General features: G+C 44.7%; 1 protein-coding gene across 1 annotated transcript in view; it reads left to right on the top strand.

The window, feature by feature from the left end:
- The window catches only part of LMO7 (LIM domain 7), a 188,383-nt gene that overhangs the window by 50,582 nt on the left and 114,586 nt on the right, over window positions 1–23,215 (top strand). The window contains exons 3-4 of the mRNA XM_045011401.1: window positions 2,955–3,025; window positions 9,828–9,897. Coding sequence (XP_044867336.1) covers window positions 2,955–3,025; window positions 9,828–9,897 — 141 coding nt within the window. The remainder of the gene's footprint in view (window positions 1–2,954; window positions 3,026–9,827; window positions 9,898–23,215) is intronic.

The following is a 23,215-nucleotide window of genomic DNA, read 5'->3' as shown; positions in this document are numbered from 1 at the left end:
GGAGGGGTGAGGGCTATGGCTGGGGGTGGGGCTGGGGATGAGGGGTTTGGGGTGCAGGAGGGGGCTCTGGATTTGGAGGGGCTCAGGACTCAGGTAGAGTGTTGGGGATCAGGGTTGGGGCATAGGCTTACCTCAAGTGGCTCCTGGTCAGCAGTGCAGCGGGGGGGGGGGGGGGGCGGCTAACGCAGGCTGCCTGCCTGTCCTGGCACCATGCTGCATGTGCCCTGGAAGTAGCCAGCAGGTCCAGGTCCTAGGCAGGGGGGCTATGGGGCTCCACACGCTGCTTTTGCCTGCAGGCATTTAAGTGCGGTGCCAGTGTCGGTGCTCGGAGTGGGGGCAGCACGTGGAGCACCGTGGCCCCCCTGCCTAAGACCTGGACTTGCTGGCTGCTTCCGGGGTGCAGCATGGTGACAACCAGGACAGGTAGGGGCTAGCCTGCTTTAGACCCTCAGCACCGCCAGTCAGACCTTTAACATCCTGGTCGGCGGTGCTGACCGGAGATGCTAGGGTCCCTTTTTGAAAACCGGACACATGGTCACCCTAATTGCAGATGAGATTTTCAATTACGAAGTTTAAAATTTGCTTGGAATTTCAACATTTGGATGTGCTTGGTTTGTGGGTTATAGGTAAATAAGCCATTGCAGCTTAGTGACACACCAAATGTAGCCACTTTGCTGTTGACTAGAAGAAATATCACATTTACAGTTCCAATTGTGGCTTTATGAATAAACTGTCCATATTTAAATCCAAATTCTGCCTTGACCTTAAGGATGTACATCATAGGAGTAGCAGACCAAGTGAGGATAAAATTTGGCCCCTAGGTATTTTACTCAGTAATTAACTAGATAAGTGCCTCCTGTCATTTTTGAGTTTGAATCAGAACTACAACTCTAGACCCCAGTCCTGCAAATACGATTTCCACTCTTCTAGAATTTAGTGTTTGCAGGATCTGGGGCCTAGTTTAATTTATGGAATATAAACTCTTCTATAAACTGTCTATATTTAAATCTTTAACTTTAATGTAAGTAATGCAATCAATATAAGAAGAGTATCAGAGGGGTAGCCGTGTTAGTCTGGTTCTGTAGAAGCAGCAAAGAATCCTGTGGCACCTTATAGACTAACAGACGTTTTGCAGCATGAGCTTTCGTGGGTGAATACCCACTTCTTCGGATGCATCCGAAGAAGTGGGTATTCACCCATGAAAGCTCATGCTGCAAAACGTCTGTTAGTCTATAAGGTGCCACAGGATTCTTTGCTGCTTCAATATAAGAAGAAAACATTATGTTCCTCATTGAACGTAAAACAGGTTGAAAGAGAACAAGATACTAAAATAAGGTTAAGTGTATCCCAAATGCCTGAGAATGTTTGGGGAGAGGGCAGGGTGGGTGCTACTATTTGAACTTGCTTTCAGATGTGTTAATGGGTAAACTTTAATATCTCTTAAAATGATGTCACTAACTGATCAACTATAAGTCGATATGAGTCTCAAACACAAGTACTCACTCAAACCATTTTTAACAGGAAAATGACGACACACATTATCTAGAAGAACCAGTTTCACTATTTTTGTTACAAGATTGTTTTCTGAATTTTGAAGTTTCTTATCTAGAAATGAACACTCTCTATCTGTCTTCCTGCCTGATTATTTGTTGTGAAATTCTGGAATAACACATGACACCCTACCAAACAAACAGGAAGAGCTTCATAATGTACTCATTATTATATTTGATGATCTGTTTTTTTGGTCTCAATAACCATTTTGGAAATAAAAATTACATAACAGAGTTTAAAAATAATTTTAAAACTTAACTCTTCTGAGTTTTTTTTTAATGTAAATTCATTTGGTTATGTAGGAATAATGATTTGAAGATAGTGGAACTACTTACATGTTTCAGAGTAGCAGCCGTGTTAGTCTGTATCTGCAAAAAGAACAGGAGTACTTGTGGCACCTTAGAGACTAACAAATGTATTTGAACATAAGCTTTCGTGGGCTACAGCCCACTTCTTTGGATGCATAGAATGGAACATATATTGAGGAGATATACAGAGAGCATCATATATGTGTGTATATATATCTCCTCAATATATGTTCCATTCTATGCATCCAAAGAAGTGGGCTGTAGCCCACGAAAGCTTATGTTCAAATACATTTGTTAGTCTCCAAGGTGCCACAAGTACTCCTGTTCTTTTTTACTTACATGTTGTGCACATTTATTGTTTCAGGATCAGGTCCTTAAAAGCTTGCGTGTGTGTGTATATGTGTATATATATGCAAGCTTTTAAGGACCTGATCCTGCAACAATAAATGTGTATATGTATAATTTCCATTTCCCCTTTAGTTTACTTACCTTCCGTTTCCCCACCTTTAATTTTTTTTAAAAAAATGTCACATCAGTAAAGATTCATTACTCACCCTAGAAATAGGTATCAGTTTGGATATATTGAGTAAATGCTGGATAGAATAAGTCAAAAGTTGTTTGCAAGCCTTAACTTCTCTTTACAAATATAGCTAAAAAATCTTCTCTCTAGAAAGTTCCGCACTGTACTATGTATCATAGTTTTAGAGAAGTGTGTGTATGCAAACTGTGAAAATATCTGGGAAACATGGAACTTTTGTTCAGTTCTTCTGTTTCAAATTTACCATGCTTTGCACACTTCACAGTAATCATTTACATTAGAAAATAATGGTAGCTATTCCCAGTGTGTAGTTGATGATTGGTTCATGCTGAAGGAGATGGATTTACTGATATAGTTAAATGTAAGCTCTTCTTACGAGGCATAAAGAACAAACTTGCATTCCTTTGACTGTTTTTTGTTTTTATTGATATTACTTCCAAAGAATTCTTTCTGACTGTGTGAAGTCCTGAGTCTCGTAATACTACTTATCAGTCTGTTGCTAGCCCGGCTGTAATTTATTTTTAAAAGACAAATTAATACTGTTATTTTCTTTATAGGCAGTCACCGGGAAAAGTTTTGGAACCAAAGATTTTCGAGCCGCTTTAGAAAACGGAGTCCTGTTGTGTGAGTAAGTATGGAAAATGTACACTATAAATGTAAAAACTGCACAGCTTAAATATATCACCTATTCACTAATTAAGATAAAATTGGCCAGTTTTCTCTCTCTTAAATATCTTGTTCAACTGATGTTTCCTTGGCTGCAAACAATATCTGTCAAAGCAAATTAGATTAAATATACTACTTGTCAGTCTCAGACAACACTATTGAAGATGGAAGATGATGGGGGGGAAAAAGTAATATTCTCCAAGTGGTACTTGTTAGGGGGGAGGGATAGCTCAGTGGTTTGAGCATTGGTCTGCTAAACCCAGGGTTGTGAGTTCAATCCTTGAGGAGGCCACTTAGGGATCCGGGGCAAAAAAATTGGTCCTGCTAGTGAAGACAGGGGGCTGGACTCAATGACCTTTCAAGGTCCCTTCCAGTTCTAGGAGATTGGTATATCTCCAATTATTACCTTTATTATTACCTTTTAGCTGGGTGAAATTTTTCATTCAAATTTTTTTCAGCAAAAAATGCTGATTCAGAAACACCAAAATAGTTTGTGAATCCTTGTTCGTGCCAAATTGTTCGTATTTAAGAAAACCAACCAAAAACCCTACCACCAGAATTCCAAGAAAGTCTAAACGTTTTGATATTTTTGAGTTTTTGTTTCAAAATTCTCTTCACATTTATTTTTGAAAATTTTTAAAAATGTTAAAACACTCTAAATCAAAATGAATAGTTTGGATTCAAATGAACCATTTACACAGAAGATGTGGTATAATTTTTCCTTCTTTCTTCACTCACTCCATTGTTGACTTAGTCAACCTGATGATGCAGTTATTTCTATGATTGCTCACTGTCCCCAGTTTCCTCTAGAAACATGCCAACCACTCACAAGTTACTGGCAGGGAGCTAACAGGACTTGCCTTGCCAGTGAGTCAGGGTAATAGAACTTTCATCCTGTCCCTGAATTCTTTCTTCTTTTTTTTTTTTAAACTCCATCTGTGCAGGATCCCAAGACTGCAAGCGGCATTAATCCGCTAAGATTTTAGGACAGGGCAGGAGTAAAAGTCATCAGAATACTAACAACACCGGGAAATATCTAGGTGGGAGCAGAGGAATTCCTAGTAGAATATTTTTATAAAAAAAATAGCACTTTGTCTGTGTCTCCAAATTATTTTTAGATGAGTTAGCGTGGGGGAATACTAGTTTACATGGGCTGCAAAAATATTTATTTACAAGCCTTTCAGTTTCTGTCTGTACATACCATAAACAGTGATTATGAAAAGTGCAGAAATGGTGCAACTTGTTCCGTATTTCTCTCATTTGTCTTTATTTGTTGTCTTCTCTCTACATTCTATTTATTGATCGATTGTTTTTGATTTCTTCCACTCACTTCTCCTTCCCATCCTATTTTTCTGGCTGCTTCCTCCATCTTCCCCTGCAGGATATGGGAGTTGAGCAGCAAAGTGAACAACGAATTATGATTTCTTAAAAGTTAAAACCGCAATAGAGATGGAGAACTTGTCATGTCCTCATGCTGCTTCAATCAGATGTTGAGTAGAACAGTGGTTCTTAACCAGGGGTCCAGGCCCCCCTGGGGGGGGGGCTGCAAGCAGGTTTCAGGGGATCTGCCAAGCAAGATAGTCTTGCTGGGGCTCAGGGAAAAAAGCCGAAGCCCCACTGTGCGGAGCTGAAGCTCAGGGCCATGAGCCCTGCCACCTGGCCCTGAAGCCGAAGCCTGAGCAACTTAGCTTCATGGGGACCCCTGTGGTGTGAGACCCCAGGCAATTGTCCTGATTGCTCTCCCCCCACCCCCAACACTGGTCCTGGCTTTTATATGCAGAAAAACAGTTGTAGCAAAGGTGAGCTGTGGACTTTTTTTTAACGTTGGTGAGGGGCTCAGAAAGAAAAAGGTTGAGAACACCTGGAATAGAACAAGTGGGAAAAATCATGGAGCAGGTCCTCAAAGAATCAATTTTGAAGCACTTTGAGGAGAGGAAAGTGATCAGGAGCAATCAGCATGGGTTCACCAAGGGCAAGTCATGCCTGACTAACCTAATTGCCTTCTATGATGAGATAACTGGCTCTGTGGATGAGGGGAAAGCAGTGGACATGTCATTCCTTGACTTTACCGAACCTTTTGATATGGTCTCCCACAGTATTCTTGCCAGCAAGTTAAGGAAGTATGGGCTGGATGAATGGACTATAAGGTGGATAGAAAGCTGGCTAGATCGTCAGGCTCAACGGGTAGTGATCAATGGCTCCATGTGTAGTTCGCAGCCGGTTTCAAGCGAAGTGCCCCCAGGGTCGGTCCTGGGGCCGGTTTTGTTCAATATCTTCATTAATGATCTGGAGGATGGTATGGACTGCACTCTCAGCAAGTTTGCAGATGACACTAAGCTGGGAGGAGTGGTAGATACGCTGGAGGGTAGGGATAGGATACAGAGGGACCTAGACAAATTAGAGTATTGGGCCAAAATAAAACTGATGAGGTTCAACAAGGACAAGTGCAGAGTCCTGCATTTAGGACAGAAGAATCCCATGCACTGCTATGGACTAGGGACCGAGTGGCTAGGCAGCAGTTCTGCAGAAAAGGACCTAGGGGTTACGGTGGACAAGAAGCTGGATATCAGTCAACAGTGTGCCCTTGTTGCCAAGAAAGCTAGTGGCATTTTGGGCTGTATAAGTAGGAGCATTGCCAGCAGATCAAGCAACATGATCATTCCCCTCTATTCGGCATTGGTGAGGCCTCATTTGGAGTACTGTGTCCAGTTTTGGGCCCCACACTACAAAGAAGGATGTGGAAAAACTGGAAAGAGTCCAGCAGAGGGCAACAAAAAAGATTAGGGGGCTGGAGCACATGACTTATGAGGAGAAGCTGAGGGAACTGGGATTGTTTAGTCTGCAGAAGAGAAGAATATGGGGGGATTTGATAGCTGTTTTCAACTACCTGAAAGGGGGTTCCAAAGAGGATGGATCTAGACTGTTCTCTGTGGTACCTGATGACAGAACAAGGAGTAATGGTCTCAAGTTGCAGTGGGGGAGGTTTAGGTTGGATATTAGGAAAAACTTTTTCACTAGGTTGGTGGTGAAGCACTGGAATGGGTTACCTAGGGAGGTGGTGGAATCTCCTTCCTTAAAGGTTTTTAAGGTCAGGCTTGACAAAGTTCTGGCTGGGATGATTTAGTTGGGAATTGGTCCTGCTCTGAGCAGGGGGTTGGACTAGATGACCTCCTGAGCTTCCTTCCAGGCTTGATATTCTTGGATTCTAAGTGCTGATGCAATAAAATACTTGGTTTATATCTTTTTAAAATGTACTTCTTACATTGCAGTAGCAACCAATTAGTTCAAAATTATCATGAATTGGAAAAGTTTGTTTTAAAAAACAAACTGAATAGTTAGATGGAGTCTTGTAAATATAGTGGGAGAGAAGTGTGGATTCAAAAACTAGGTATGAGTTTTAAAAATAAAGCTAAAATGTTTCTTTCAGGGTTAGAACTCTGAATGGGTATTTTTTTTTTTTAAAAAACCTCTGCTAGCTTCATTATCCAGATATACCAAAAGAAGGTTAGGAAATGCTTGATATGGTTTTAATCTGGTCACAACTTTATTATTAGACGTCTGGGACTACCCGGCAGATAAAATTGTACAGTGCAGGTAACTCCAAGTTCATTCAATACCCGCTGCTTCCCACAGCCCCCAGTGGCCTGGGACGGCGAACCGTGGCCAGTAGGAGCCGCGATTGGCCAAACCTGCAGACGCGGCAGCTAAACAAACCAGCCTGGCCCACCAGGGTGCTTACCCTGGCGAGCCGCATGCCAAAGATTGCTGATCCCTGAGGTAGTGTAATGCCCACAGCAGGTCCTCACCAAACCTGGTAATTTTTGCCACCTTAAGGGCCGGGAGGGTGGGTGCTACTCCACCTGGTCTGGGGAAAAGGGGCTTCTCCCACTGGGCTTGACCCTTTTGAACTCCCCAGTCCTTTGTGGGGCACGGGTCACTTGCTGAAAGATTTTCTGCACCTTGAAGTCTTTAAACCATTTGAGGACTTCAATGGCTCAGATATAGGTTTGATAGAGGAGTGGGTGGGTCAGATTTTGTGGCCTGCGTTCTGCAGGAGGTCAAACTAGATGATCATAATTGTCCCGTCTGACCTTAAAGTCTCTGATTCTGGTCCCTGGGGATGAGTCAGCATCACTACTGTGACCCACTCCCCCTTTTGCAGCAGCTTCTGAGCCTTGTTCACTCAGCCTATAAAGAGCTATTCCCTCTCCCCCTGCAAGCCAAACAATGTCCCACCACCCACTTAAAGGTGAAGTGTGATCATTGTTGTCATATGTTTGGCAAAAGAATGGAAGAATAACTTGCACTTGGCATATGGGAGCTCTCTTCTGAAGCTAATCGGCTTAATTTAACTCTCATTAATAGCCGTATGCAGTAAAATATATCTCAAAATTAATTCTGCTGAGCAGGTTGATTTAGCATATAACGTTCTTTTTTAAAAAATGCTTTCTGAAAATGTAGTTACATTGCACTAACGTGTTCCAGTCTGCATTTAAGTTTTATAGATAGCTTTAAAATTATCTCATTTTAATATATTCAGAGGTAGAAGGAAAGGTGGTTTTATGAATAAAATGGGCAAAATTTTCCAACCACAGTATTTCCACTGTGGTATAATGGGGGGCAAAAATTCTAACGGTAAACTAAATACTAGACTAGTAAGCTGTTTCAGAGTGGCTCTGCTGCAATTGTTGAGGTAAAGGAGACTGAATTCTCATTGTAATACGTTGAATTTTCTGTGGGCAGTCCAGAAAGGTAACTCCATTTAAGTCATACTACTTGTAGACCATCCCATGTTCTAAACCACCTGCACCAAAAACATAGACAAATGAAAATGTTGTATTCAGAAGCTAAATAATACTTTGAAAACCCACCCAACAGGTTTCTTTTACTGTAAATCTTCAAATATTCTTATTTTTAGTGACTACTTACTGAAAATGTTAAGATATTAATACCCATAGTCCTGGAGCCTTAAAATTCCACCTGATTTGCTGGAAGGGAAAGTATCTTTCTTCCTACCTTTCCCATCTCATTACTGGAATTTAATAGGTTTCTATGAAATCTATACTGCAGGGGCAAGTAATCTGTGCAGAGCAGGTAGTTTTAAGATCTTGATTCTGCAACTGCATCTTTATGTGCATCCCACAGAACTGTATGGACTAGGGCAGGGGTCTCAAAAACGTGGCCTGTGGGCCACATGTGGCTGGTGGAGTTATTTCCTGTGGCTGCCAAGCTCCCCTCACCCCCCACTCCTCTGCCTACCTCCAGCTGTTTGGTGGCGCTTAGCGCTTTCCAGGAGGGAAGGAGAGGAGCGGGGAGCCGTGCGCTCAGGGGAGGAGGTGGAGAAGAGTGGGGATGAGTGGGGATTTGGGGAAGGGGTTGGAATAGGGTCAGGGAGAGGGTGGGAGGAGGCAGGCTGGGGCAGGGCTTCATTGAAGGGTGGAGTGGGGGCAGGGGGGCTTTTATATCTTTATATGAAAAGGTGTTATTGATGCGGACCTTGGGCCGACGTACTAGTCCTCACGTGGCTGTCGTCATGATTTGAGTTTGAGGTCCCTGGACTAGGGTGACCAGAAGTTCCGATTTTATAGGGACAGTGCTGATTTTTGGGTCTTTTTTCTTATATAGGCTCCTATTCTCCCCCCTCCTCCCCCCCCCGCCCAACCTCCTTTCCTGATTTTTACATTTACTGTCTGGTCACCCTAGTATGGACATCACTGGTGCTCTGTGCAGATGCAGTGATCTGTCCACATGAATGCAGCAGCAGGATGAGACCCCCTTACGGTCTGTAGGACTAATGAATTATATTGAATAAACCAGAGAACCATTCCCCCCCCCCACCCAGCACTAGTTATTCCAACCCTTAAAAAAAGGAATATGTTTTGCTATTGTAATAATTTGTTTAACTTTTATCCTAAATAAAGTACAATTGCATGACATTTTTTATGCTAAAAATATTACTTAATTATTCTCCGAGGGAGCAATTGGCTCAATTGCTTGACTATGTAAGCATGAATACCTGACTTGCACATGCATGCTTAAAAGTATGCTAGTTACATGCTTTTGATTTTGTAAATCAGGTTCTTGAAGCCTATTTTGTATTGTGAATGACACAATGTATTAAAACGGAGCCTTACAGACTTCCATTGGGTGTGTCCTCTAGACAAATGTAAGCTTTGAAGTATTTAACATTGAGTTTTGACCACATCTTAAAGAAATGTCGATGCACTTTTTTTAGTGATAACCCTTTTTTCCTTTGTGCTGATTATAAGAGACTAACCATTTGTGTACAAATAACTATTTTACAAACATTAATTTTTTTCCTGTTAATCTGTTGGTGGTGTTTATAGTGTTTGCAGAGCAAACTAAATATTTTTCAGCCTGAAAATTAAAATACTGGTATCTTCTCAACCAGAAGAATTTTTTTTAACAAAAGAGCTTAGATTCTGATGAAAATCTCCACTTTTGTGGCAAGAACCTGAAACCATTTCTTTCCCTTACCTATACATTTCTTATTTATTTTGTGCCTTCTCTCTGCCATTTTCAGCCGTCTTGCCTCTTGAGTATGTTTGTGATTGATTGATTTTTATATTTGGAAAGGCTGAGTATCAACTTTTTTTTATATCCTGTTTTAGTAGGTTCAAATTTAAATGAGAAATATGTAGAAACAATTTTTCACAAACATTTGATTTTTTTGGTATGCCTAGGGTAAAATGTTAACGTTATTACATAATAGCATCATGGTTAATGTTATCATTTATTTTTAGTTTGATTAACAAGATCAAACCTGGCATCATTAAGAAGATCAATCGTCTATCTACTCCAATAGCTGGTTTGGTAAGTAATAAAATCATTTCCAGTGTCTTCGGTGTAAGATTTCTCTCTGATTTTAAAGTAACCTTGTCCTGTACTTTGTGTTTTATGTTACAGTGTATAACCATTTTCCTCTTAGAACTGGTGTACAATAGCTACTGTTCTGCAATGTCTGTTGTGCTATGCAAATAGGTCTGTCTATTATTTGTATTGTATTTTGGCACCGTTCCCCATCCCTTGGTGCTCAAAAGAAGACTAAAAAGCATGGGTCCCCGGCACCGAGCAAAAGTGTCATAGGCCACCGGGCAAAGGACTCACTTCGGGCTGCCCGGCCACTCCGGAGCCACATGCTCGCTCCTCGCCAGCTGGGGCCCTTAGCCTGGTGAAAGGTCCACCACCGTCTCCCAGGAGTGCCTTGGGACCAAAAACCCTGGCAGCACCAACGCCTTCACAGGCTCCCCCAGTGCCAACAGAGTACAGGCCTCCACCCACAGCATCGATATAGCATGTGCCCCAGGAATTGGCAAAGGCTCTCCAAGCCAGCCACTAAGATCTCTTAGGGGGCAGTGGAGGGCTGCCAATCCCCTGAGACAAAGCAGCGCTCTCCACCTCCGCACCGCAGGTCACCAGAGTTGCAGCCCAGACACTCTGGGACTCGTCCTCAGTAAACGTGGCACCGGTGACCATCACCGCCATCTTGATGCAGATCACCTAGAGCAAAACGCCAGAGTCCATACTACCGACGCCGCTCATCTTTCTGCAGATTGTCCTCTAGACGCAGGTCCTAATCGCCTGCATATTGAGAGTGCTCCCTGTTGTGTCTCTGGTCCCCCCCCTCCCCCACACGCACACACACGAGTCCCCTTGATACTGGCACTGATCACCTCGCTCTGGGCACTGGTCCCTAGTGACAACAGTCAGCAGGCAGACCCAGTCATTGACAGTTCCACCGTGGTCATCAGAAAGGGATTCCTCCAGTGACCCCTTGCCTAGTCTGCACTGGCGTGAATAGGCACCCGAGGCTGCTTCAACAGCGCTGACTTGGCAGCATGGCCAGTGGCCTTATTGAGGCGCATGAGGAATGCCGGTTATGCCAATGGCTCCTTTTCACCATTCATCGGCTGCCACCTTGGAGCAGCGGCTGACATCACCGAAGGCACTGGGCTCGGTGCACAAGGCGTGCCTGGTGGTCAAAGCAAAAGGAACAGCGCCTACCCCTAAGCCACCCTCCCCCGCAGGGGAAGATGTCCTGGAACAATCATTGTCCTCATCCCCAGATGAGGCGGTTGCGGGACTCTCAAGGGTAAGCCCGCTGAACGATTTCAAGGAACATCAGGCCCTGCTGCGTCGGGTGACCGAGAACTTGGGCCTGGAGGTGGAAGAAATGACTGAACAGACATACATCTTGTTTAATGTTTTATCAGCCTCCACTCCAACCCATGTCTCACTACTGGTGCACAACAGTGTCCTTAAGGTTGCCAAGGGTCTCTGGCAAACTCCTTCCTCCATTACTCCCACCTCAAAATGGGCTGAAAAGAAGTACTTTGTCCCAGCCAAGGGGTTTGAGAACCTCTATACCCACCCTCCCCCAGGCTCACTGGTGGTCTTTGTGGCCAATGAAAGAGACAAGCAGGGGCATACCAGTTTGACCCCCCAAGAATAGAGGCCAAATGGTTGGATCTGTTTGGGGAGTGATTTATTCGACGGCCAGTTTGCAGTTCTGGTGGCGAACCATGAGGCCCTCTTTGGCTGTTACAATTTTAACTTATGAGACTCCCTCCATAAGTTCAAGGAGTCCTTTCCACATGGTTTGGCCCAAGAATTTGGCACCCTGGTGGAGTAGGGTACTGCGGTTGCCAGATGCTCCCTCCAGATGGCATGGGATGTGGTGGACTCTGCAGTCAGGGTGGTCATGTTGGCGGTGGTGATGAGGCGCAGCTCCTGGCTTCAGACTGCAGGTCTCTCCAAGGAAATGTAGACCTTCATCCAAGACCTCCCATTTGATGGGAACGGTCTTTTTTCAGACTACACGGATGTGAGGCTGCATGGGCTGAAGGACACCAGGGCCACCCTTCGCTCGCTGGGAATGCATATACTGGAGCCTATGATGAAGCAGTTCTGGCCACCGCCTAGGCCTTGGCAGTCTCGACAGGGATCTGCAAGAAAAAGGGACAAAGATGCTGGTTTCAGCCACCATCATCCTCCTTCCTCCCGCTCACCCATGCAGCCCGATCCGCAAAACATTCCAGGGGCCAGGAGCTCTCATTTTGATGGTGTGGTCGAGAGCAACGCCCCAGTCACCTTCCAGGATCCATTGCACTCTTTTCTCAACCATCTTTGTCCCTTCCATTTGGCCTGGTCCCAAGTCACCTCAGACCGTTGGGTCCTAGACATAGTGTCTCATGGTTACACCCTACAATTTTCAGCCTCCCCTCCTCCCTCCCCCGGTCCCTCTTCAAGGACCCTTCTCATGAGCAAGTCCTCATTCAGGAGGTCAAGAAGCTCCTGCACATGGTGGCGGTGGATGAGGTCCCTTGGGACACAAGGGGAAAGAGGTTCTACTCCCGCTACTTCCTAATCCCAAAAGCAAAAGGGGGCCACAGACCCATTCTGGACTTGTGATGCCTCAACATATCTCTCAAAAAGTTGAAGTTTCGCATGGTCTTCCTGGCCTCCATCATCCCCTCCCTGGATCCAGGAGACTGGTACGCCACCTTCGACTTGAAGGACACCTATTTCCACATCTCTATATTGCAAAGTCACAGACATTTCCTCTGTTTTATAGTGGGCGAACCCCATTTCCAATTTACAGCACTCCCCTTTAGGCTCTCATTGGCTCTAAGGGTTTTTATAAAATGTATGCCGCCGGTGGCCACCTACCTCAGACACTGATGACTGGCTCATCATGGGCAGGTCTTGGAACCAAGTACAGAGAAGCCTCGATCTGGTGTGTTCCACCTGCCATGACCTGGGCCTCTTTATAAACGAGAAAAAAAATCTACTTTAAGGCCGGTTCAACACACAGAATTTATAGGGGCGGTTCTTGACTCCACGTGGGCCAGAGCCTTCATCCTGGAGGCATGTTTTCAGGCCATGTCAGACCTGATCTCCCATGTGAGGAATTGCTCCCTCACCACGGCTTACACCTGCTTGCGATTGTTGGCCCACATGGCCCCCTGTACCTATGTGGTCAGTTACGTCCAGCTCCACCACTGGCCTCTGCAAGTGTGGCTGGTGTCTGTCTACACCCCCAACAGACACTATCTACACTGTGCGGTCAGGATGCCAGATCACATCCTGTCATTCCTGAATTGGTGATTGGTGTTGCTGGGAGTCCCCTTTGTGTGCCCGTCAGTAACTCTGATCTCTGATGCTTCAGACCTGGGCTGGGGAGCCCACCTGGGCGAGCTGAGCACCCAGGGCCGATGATTGTGGGATGATCTAGTCCTCCATATCCGTGTCAGGGAGCTGAGAGCAGTTCACCTGGCCTGCCAGGCCTTCTTGCTCCACCTATGGAACTTTGCCAGGGGATGCTGTGAAGGCCAAAAGTATAAGTAGATTCAAAAAAAGAACTAGATAAATTCATGGCACATAGTTCCATCAGTGGCTATTAGCCAAGATTATCAGGGATGCAACCTGTGTTCCCTGTAAGCTGTGTGCTTGCACGGCCACTCAGGAGAGATTCAAATGCCGCCCAACTGATTAGCAGAGCGCACACAGCCAGCAGCGTGTATTCAGGTGCCCCTCCCCACACATTGCTCTGTCCTATAGCTGCTCCCAGGACCCTCCTGTCTGTGGGGTGGGGGGTGATCAGGGTGTCCCCCTCCCGCTTCCCCCCCATCTCCGCAGAGCAGGGGAGAGGGGATACAGTGTGATTCAGGACTCAGTGCTCCTGCGATGAAGGATGAGTGACTGAGGGCCTTTTTTAAAGAGACAGTGCAATGTTTCTGAGACGTCCCCAGCAGCTAGCTCGTGTGTGTGTGTGTCTCTCTCTCACACTCTCTCTCACACACACACTCTTTCATGCTCACCTTCCAACACATACTTGTATTGTTGTTGTTGCTTGGTACTTCTTGCAATGCACATATATTCTCTGTAATATTATTCTTTCAAAGTGTGTTATTTTTGTGTTTTGACTGATCTATGCATTTCATAATTATTTCTCTTACACTTTAAATTTAAATATTTGAGTAGTGAGTTCTAAAATGCCTAACCTGTCCTGGCTGGAGTAATTATCCTTATGGTAACTTCTTAAAATATAAATTATATCTAGGTTTTTTGTTTCTACTTGTGGTGCATATCTGCACATAACAAAATTTATTTTGCATATGGATGGAAAAAATTAGAGGGAACATTGGATGCAACCCCATGGTCTGGGTATCTCTTAGCCTTTGTGTGCCAGAAGCTTGGACATGACGATGGGATGGATCACTCAATAAATTGCCCTGTTCTGTTCATTTCCTCTGAAGCACCTGGCCCCGACCGCTGTCTGAAGATAGGATACTGGGTAGATGGACCAATGGTCTGGCACAGTATGGCCGTTCTTATGTTTTTTCTTGCAAGTGGAATGCAGAATGTCTGCAGTTACTTTCTATATCTTAAAAAACATAGAATTGTAAAAAATCTCAGCAGTTTTTTGGGCAAAGTATGTAGCCCTTAAGTCTCTAGAGGAGGAGAAGGAGCTACGTAATTAATTGGTTAAGATGCCATAAAGTTGGGATAGCTTAACGTGTACTTTTGAAAACTATGGAAAGCCAATATATCTGTTTCCGTATGAGATAAATGCATGGTGCATTAGTGGCTTTCATCCTAGAAAGGCTTTGGGTTTTACTCACATAAAAAATTTTGTGCAGAACTCTTTTCCCATCAAAAAATCTAAGAAAGAACTTGAGTCAAACCAAAATTATCCTTGTGGAAGACAGTACAGTTACTCTGTTAGTAGCTTGACTGACTAAATGGCATTGGAAGCAGCCAATAATCCAAACCAGAAAACCATGGAATTGATTTCATTTTTGTGGTGGCTTAACTTCTGGCTTGAATCATCACTGAAATATTTAATAGCTAACACATTTAATCTGGTATCTCTTATTATTTTAGATCAGTTCTAAGAACTCAAGGTTTGCAGGCATATTTTTTTGTTTGCTAGCACAAAAAGTGGAATGTCACATTGTTTTTAGGAATATAGCTCTCCCTGACCCTGCGCGCACACACACCAAGTTGTTACCATTGCCAGTGAAGAGCTTAACAAAGAGTTTGAGGGGGAAAAGTTAGCATCATAAAGCAAGATTAGCCATAACATGGGGTGAATATAGGCACAATGCAGCTGGCTAAAATTATATTAAGAATCTCTGATAAATCCTGCTTATTTTTTAACCTAGAAACACTTTATTGAAAAACCCTTTTTTAAATATGGGATTAGATCATAATTACAAATGTACTGCACTGTTAATCAGTACAGGCCTGATTTTTTTTTAAATTGGGCTTTTTGCTGATCTCCACTGGTAAACAAACTTTTGTGTATGCACTTTATTGTACTAACACCCTAAATCCTAACACTTATCTATGCATGTGAAATTCACACAGAGAACCAGTCGTGTTTATCCAAAGGAAGGAGACTATATTGAACATAGTCACTTGCTACTATAGGGGTTCATGACAGGTCAGTGAAATAAAAAATGTAGACATTAAAGATGGAAAAGAGCTACTGGTAATCAACTCTCTATCCCGCCAGTTGTGGATTACTCCTTGCAATATTTACTTGTGCATTGTCCAGTCTACTTTGAAACTTTCAGAATAATGGGACTTCCATTGCTTGGAAGCACTCAAAGTATTAGAAAGTTACCAATCAGTCTTTCCTGTTGTGTTTTGAAAATGTCTTCATAGTGCCTCTTACTCTTCTAAGGACTCTTCCTCCACTTTATATTGCCTATTGGAGTATGCTGTATCTTTTTTATATCTAATATGGCCCCCATTACTGTAGTATCAGAGTGCCTCACAATCTTTTAACATATTTATCTTCATCATACCCCTGTGAGGTAGGGAAGTACTATTATCCTCATTTTACAGATGGGTAACTGAGGCATAGAGAGACTAAGTGACTTGCCCAAGATCATGTGGGGAGTATGTAGTGGTGCTGGGACTTTAACCAAAATATCAGGCTAACACCCTACCGCTGAAGATCTTCTAGTCTCAGACTGCCACAGCATCAGTTGCACCCTGTCATACTCAAACTCTAGAACTATATTTCCAAAATACTTCATGCAATCTTCATCTCAGGCAGTTCACATTGGTCTCACTCATGGCTTTACTGATAGAAATGCAGTTATTTTTTTCAAGATTGTGGCCATCTGGGAATCATTTTCCTTTGGAGAAAAAAACCTAGTGGCTTGAATGCTCATTTTCCCTTTGCCTTTCTCACAGAATTCCTTCACAGGTTTGTTTTTGCTCTGATAGAGCTTGCCTGATCTGCAATGCAAATATGGTATGAAGCTGACATGCTTAACTGTGGTTAAAGAGAGGGCTGGTGATAACTGTACTAAATAGTTGCACAGAAATTTTTCAATAGGATGCTTTAATGAAGGTCTGAAGGCATGTGCTTGACTGTGCAGCAGGATTTTATGATCAGTAGCTTTAAGATTATTTTGAAAAGAAACTTATTGAATATGGTAACATAAATAGTGAAGGCCAAAATAACGTTCTAAATTTCACCTGAAATATATGCTGTTGTGTTCTGCCTGTAGAAACAGGAAATTGATGTGCGTATTTTTATGTACCAAATTCTTTTCTGAATGGACATCAGTCAGTTGCTATTGTAATGTTTTAGCTATATTCTACTTTAAAAAAAAATAGGTGGGATTAGTTATTTAGTGGGATCACTTTTATTTCCAAGGGTTTTTTTTAGTCAGTTGAAAACAAGCTATAGTTTTCATGTCTAGTTTCATTATATTGCTGCTTAGAGAATTTGGGTGTGCCCCACACAGTTCAGGGATAATCATGATGGAAAGATAAATGAGACAATACATGGTATGCTTGAATGATTAACCAGTGAAATGAAAGTTGGGCATTCAGGGAACGTCTACACTGCAAATAAAAATCCCATGGCTGAGAGTCTCAATGCTCAGGGTCAACTGTCTCTGTCTACAGGGCTAAAAATAGCAGTGTAGACATTCCAGCTCTGGCTGGAGGTCAGGATCTGAAACTGATGAGGGATGGGGGGGTCTCAGAGCCCAAGCTCCAGCCTGAATGGGTGTGTCTACACTGTTATTTTTAGCCCCACAGCATGAGCCTGAGGCAGTGGGCCCAGGCTCTGAGACTTGCTGCTGTGGAGTGTTTTGCAGTGTAGATGTACCCTCACTGGCCACAAATGTCTATGTGGTATTAAATATGCTTACAATAAATGTTATCTTTGTTACAGAGTAAGATAAAGGATAATTCAACACAGTAACTTTAGTGCGGTCGTGGCCAAGATGAGTCTGCTCGCAGCAGTGAAAGTCCCTTCCACTCAGAGTGAACACACACACACCCACCCACCCACCTGCCCTGGAAAACTACAAGGAATGTAGGAAGGGAAAATAGTTATTCACAGAGGGATGAAAGGAGAAAAACTGGAAAATATCGGGGGAGCAGTAAAACAGGGTTTCATTCAACTCAAGGCCCCCCAGGCCCAGTGGTAGCACAATCTGAAAGGGCAGACACAGAGCAATGTGTCTGCACACAGAATTCAGGAGTCCTGGGCAAAGTTCCAAACTGCAGTGAGTCTTGGGTGCTCCTAGTTGTCTTTGGCGCCAGGAAACTCTCCCCCCTCCAACCCGCTCCGGTGCCCTCTTCTGCTGCTCTCTGCAAAGCCACACAGAGAGAGAGACCACCTCCCCACTCAGCTAGCTAACAGCCTCCCTCTTTATTCCCAATGCAAAGTCACAAGTCTCAGTACTCCCAACCCCATGCAGCTCTGGGGGAGAATGATGCTAGGTCCAGCTCCAGTGTGTCCTCATCAGGCGATTCCTCCCTGGCACAGTGTTCCTCCTGGCTCCTGTCCTGGGGTGTCCCTGATCAGCTGCTCTGTCCCTCCCAGGCTCCAGGCACGTTTTTGTTCTGCTTTGCTCTGTGAGGGTCTGCTTGCTGCAGCCACACACCCCTTCTTGCTCTCCCCTCTCCCTCTCTGTGCACCCCTCCCAGCACTTTCTCCTTCTGGAACAATCACCACTTCCCCCCTCAGGAAAAAGATTTAAAGGGGCCATGCTCTCTAAACACCAAAGCAGTTATGTTAGTATTTCTTGCCTCACAAAGGTTTGAAAGGCCTGAACTGCAGCTTTCTAGGGAGATTCCATTGATGTTGTTTCGGGAGGAGGAAACTTGGGTGAAGGATTGAGGGAAGGGTTCAAACCCTTAATGTAACGATTATGGCAGAGTTTCCCAAGGTGTGGGCAGGGCTGGCTCCAGACCCCAGCGCGCCAAGCGTGCGCGTGGGGCGGCATTTTAACAGGAGGGCGGCAGGCAGGTCCGGCGGACCTTCCGCAGTCATGCCTGCGGGAGGTCCAACGGAGCCGCGGGACGACCGGACCTCCCGCAGGCATGACTGCGGCGGGTGCGCTGGTCCCGCGGCTCGTGTGGACCTCCCGCAGGCATGACTGCAGAAACTCCACCGTAGGCGCGGGACCAGCGGCACGTCTGCGGGAGGTCCCGCGAAGACGCGGGACCGGCGCCCGGCAGCGCGAGTGGTCAAGCGCTGCCCTGCTTGGGGCGGCAGAATTTGTAGAGCCGCCCCTGAGTGTGGGGCATGTCCAGGTGGGGTGAATGCAGAGAACTAGCTTGCAGGGGGGAGGATGTGGCAGATGCAAGAGTAGGCCTTTAACACCACATTTCAGGGTGGAAGGTGGGTGCAATTTAGGCTTCCTGAAGGGGGCTCAGCTGTCAAAAATTTCAGATGCACAATTAAGGGATGGGTTAAAATAGTGAGTTCAGTAAGGGGCTGCCAATTGTTGAAATGATTGGAAATGAGCCTCAGTTATTCCCTGGTGTAACTCCATTCTAAGTTACCAGCTAAGGTAAGAAATACCCCAAAGTGCTTAAAAATCAGCACTGAATTAAAAAATAGCATCAGACTTGTGTGTAACTTTATTTTTGTGTATTTTCACAATTTTGACTTGATGTAAACGTCCTGCCTAACTTCTGTGTTCTTAACTCAAGAAACAAAAGGGCAAGCTCTTTCATTCTGCAGATGTTGGAAAAGAATGTTATTCAGTATTTTTTGCGGAAAAAATCATCATTTTTTTTCAACCAGTGCTAGTTAGCAAGCTTCACTGTGTGGAAGCTGACAGCAGTGTATTCAGCACAGTTCAAGGGGAATGACTGTACTGTACTCCTCCTTTCCCCTGTGTGCTCTGAGGCAAAACAAAACTTATGTTTATTAAGTTTCAGTTTTGAAGCTTTGTATTGAGGGAGTGCATTGAGCGAAGATTGAATCAAACACAGGACAAGGGTATGGATAACCCAGCGTGTGGGTGGAAAGAAAGGCCTCTGGAGCTGGATGAGGTATGGGAGAGATTGGAATTCAGCCCTGCCTTTGACATTTCTTGTCCAGTCCCCTTTCTGAGCCTGCCTGCCCTTCACCAGAAATCTTGTTGGTAATGTGGGAGTGCAGCACACTGCCCCTGCTGCTGATCAAGATGCCTCTCTGCATTTGGTGAATGCATGGCCAAAGCAGAGGCTAGAATGCTATGGTTAACATATCCTGCAGCTCTTTTGGCCATGTGTTTCAGGCAGAGCAGAAAGCTATTTCTAGTGATTAGAGTATACCAGTCATAGCTCTTCCATTTTGTTGATGGGGGCTATTAATTGGGAGGCAGGGCAGAGATTGCTATGCCTCTCCAGTTCAGTCTCTGTGAGAGAAACTCATCGTCCAGGTTGCAAGGAGAAACTTAGCATAAAACATCTTCAGATAAGAGGCCTTGCATTTTCCTCTGATTATTGTTTTTTGCTTTTTTTAACATCAGTCCATGTTTAGAGGGCTTTTGTCTGGCTCACATACAAGAGGCACACTCACTAATAAAACTGCAGAATAATTTGGCACATGTAGATATTGTCCCTTCTCTCCTGACTTTCTCCAAGTTTGCTCTTCCTCACACAGAAGAGTGCTCAGCTGGACACTTTGCCTTGTTTAACTAGATTTTCCAGTTAGTGTAATTATGTGCTGTGGCAAGGAGTTTCTGGGGTGGGGAAGAAGAGGGCAGAGAACAATACTCTAAATGCTCAACTTTTTGGGAAAGCCTACACTTTTGCTAGTGGTGGTGGTGAGAAGGGTCTTGGAGTCAAGACCCTTTTGAGGTCCAAGTTCATATTGCTTCTCTGTTCTTGTCTGTGGAGGAAAACTTTGCAGTTTCATCTAGGTCAGTCATCCTTTGACAAGCAGGGGCAGCTCCAGGCCCCAGCACGCCAAGCGCGTGCTTGGGGCGGCAAGCTGCGGGGGGTGCTCTGCTGGTCCCCGGGAGGGCGGCAGGCAGCCAGCTTTTGGCAGCATGCCTGCGGAGGGTCCTCTGGTCCCGCGGCTTCGGTGGACCTCCTGCAGGCGTGCCTGCGGAGGGTCCGCTGGTCCCGCGGCTTCGGTGGAGCTGTGGGACCAGCGGACCCTCCGCAGGCACGCCTGTGAGAGGTCCACCGAAGCCGCGGGACCGGCGATGGACAGAGCGCCCCCCGCGGCATGCCACTGTGCTTGGGGCGGCGAAATGTCTAGAGCCACCCCTGTGGACAAGCTCTGTTTTCACAGATCACACCTCCCAAACACTCTCATGACAATCTGTCCTGTTTTCCTGCTGGCCAAGGCATTTCTAGAGGTGCGAGCACAACTAGAAATTCCCAATACCCACCCACCAACCATTAGGGAAAAAAGATACACAAACAGCTGCAGTTAAGAAGGAAAAGCCTATCTTTTTTTTTTTTTTTAATCCTATCATGCCCAGAGCTGCTCTGGCTCACTCTGTACCCACGGTTATGGGCTTATATGTTTTTGGTGAATCTCTTGAGGATTGAGTTCAAAGGGATCCCAAGACACTGATTTTTCAAAGGGGCCTAAGAGTTTGGTACTCAATTCAAATTGAATTGTTGGGCACCTAACTCCTTTCAGCTCCTTTTAAGGTTGCAGCATGGAACAAAAACCCACTGGGCAGGCCTGGACAGGATAACCACCTCTCTCTCTGCTGTGAAATTGTTGACACACTTTACTTCTAAGTACTAAGGTAAAAGTTATGGGAAAAGGAGTGAGCTGAGGCACATATGGTGCAGCAGTTTAACAAATGAGAATCAGAGGAATAGAATAAAAATCCCAGAACCCTCAGGAGAAATGGGCATAGCTTTGGTTCAGAGATGGCTAGTGCAGTGGTTCACAACCTTTCCTGACTACTGTACCCCTTTCAGGAGTCGAATTTATCTTGACTACCCCTAAGTTTCACCTCATTTGAAAACTACTTGCTTACAAAATCAGGCATGAAAATTCAGAAGTGTCACAGGACACTACTAATGAGAGAGTAAGCAATTTTTCAGTTTTACCATATAATAAAATCAATTGTAATATAAATATTGTACTTAAATTTCAGTGTATAGTACAGGTGTCGGCAACCTCTGGCATGCGGCTTGCCAGGGTAAGCACCCTGGTGGGCTGGGCCAGATTGTTTACCTGCCACGTCGGCAGGTTCAGTGGACCGCAGCTCCCACTGGCTGTGGTTCACCATTCCAGGCCAATGCGGGTGGCGGGAAGCTGCAGCCAACACATCCCTCGGCCTGCGGCGCTTCCCACCACCCCCACTGGCCTGGGACTGCGAACTGCGGCCAATGGGAACCGCAGTCCGCCGAACCTGCCGACACGGAAGGTAAACAAACTGGCCTGGCCTGCCAGGGTTCTTGGCCTGGCGAGCCGCGTGCCAGAGGTTGCCGACCCCTGGTATAGTACATACAGCAGTATAGACAAGTCATTGTATGACATTTTAGTTGGTACTGACTTGCTAGTGCTTTTTACATAGCCTGTTATAAAAGTAGGCAAATATCTAGATGAGTTGATGTACCCCCTGGAAGACCTCTGCGTACATCCAGGGGTATGCATACCCCTGCTTGACAACCACTGGGCTAGTGAACTTAATACTGTATTGGTATTATGTTGTTTATTTAGGATGACCTTTCTTTGTGTGTTTGCTTATATTGGTTGCATATTCCTTTCCCCCTGGCAGAAAAGACTTACAAGTTTTAGTTTCTTACACTGACTGTTTTGGAGCAACTTTTTTTTTTATGTTTAAGCAACCTTAACTACAAGCATCACTGACTATAATAAACTGAGGCAGCCACTGAATTTCTGATACAAACTCTTCCTTAAAGCCCCCTTCTAAGAACCCTCGCATTCTCCTTCTCACCAAAAATCTTTCTTCATTTTCCCTTTCCTTGACTATTGAGCCATGCCTTGTCTAGTGGTTTTGACTTATCTTTTGGGGAATATCTTCACTGCAGATTTACCTAGCTTTTAGCCCAAACTCCCCTACTGCCCCCCCACACAAACCCTCTTAACCTGGGTTTGGAAGCGCTTTCAGCCCAGGCTAGCTGACCCGACTGGGGATATAGGTTAGAGTGTGGCCTCCACTTTAACTTGAGAAGTGAGAATACAGAATAAAAAACTTGAGTGCTGATGGTCCTCCAGTGTTTCCCCCCAATTCCCCCGATAGACACATTTTCCTAGTATTGATACAAGTGACTGGGAAAGAATTATCCAGCATCTCAGCACAAAGAGCCATGGGAGATGCCTCCAGACAAGCACAGGGCAGGGCAGAAATGGTGAGGTCTCAGGTAGGACTTTGTAGTATAACTGCTCACATCTGGCCAGGCTAATTCAGGTGCTCAATTCTGGCTGCTGATCACTTGGGCTAACTCTGTAGGGAAGGTACCCTTAAAATGTAAAATCTCTGGGGTGGGTGGTACGTGGCTTGCACTGTTTGCAAAGTGCTATGTGATCTGATTTACTAAAAAGTATTGTGTTTAAATTAGCAGTTGGTTTACTCAGCTTGTTGTTTTGTATTTGCCACAGGGCAAAACACAAAATGGTAGATCCTGCTCTGAAGAGTTTACAGTTTAAAAGAAGCTCTTGGACAGGTCGAACTGAGAGAAACAGTGGTGGGAGTTGCTATTGTCTTTCCCTCATCCAACATGATTCTATTTGTGCACACTCTTGTGGAGTTCTTATAGCCTGATAATTTAGCAGATTCTTAATTGGTAGATTTAGCATTTCTATTTAAATGAATTAACACATTTCAGTCACTGCACCTGTGGTATGTTTCATGATCAACTTCAGTCTGTCTATAGCAGTCTT

The sequence above is a fragment of the Mauremys mutica genome, chromosome 1, assembly GCF_020497125.1.
Source record: "Mauremys mutica isolate MM-2020 ecotype Southern chromosome 1, ASM2049712v1, whole genome shotgun sequence".
Classification (NCBI taxonomy): Eukaryota; Metazoa; Chordata; order Testudines; family Geoemydidae; genus Mauremys; species Mauremys mutica.
The sequence above is the reverse complement of the archived record's forward strand: the minus strand, read 5'-3'. Positions and strand labels throughout refer to the sequence as shown.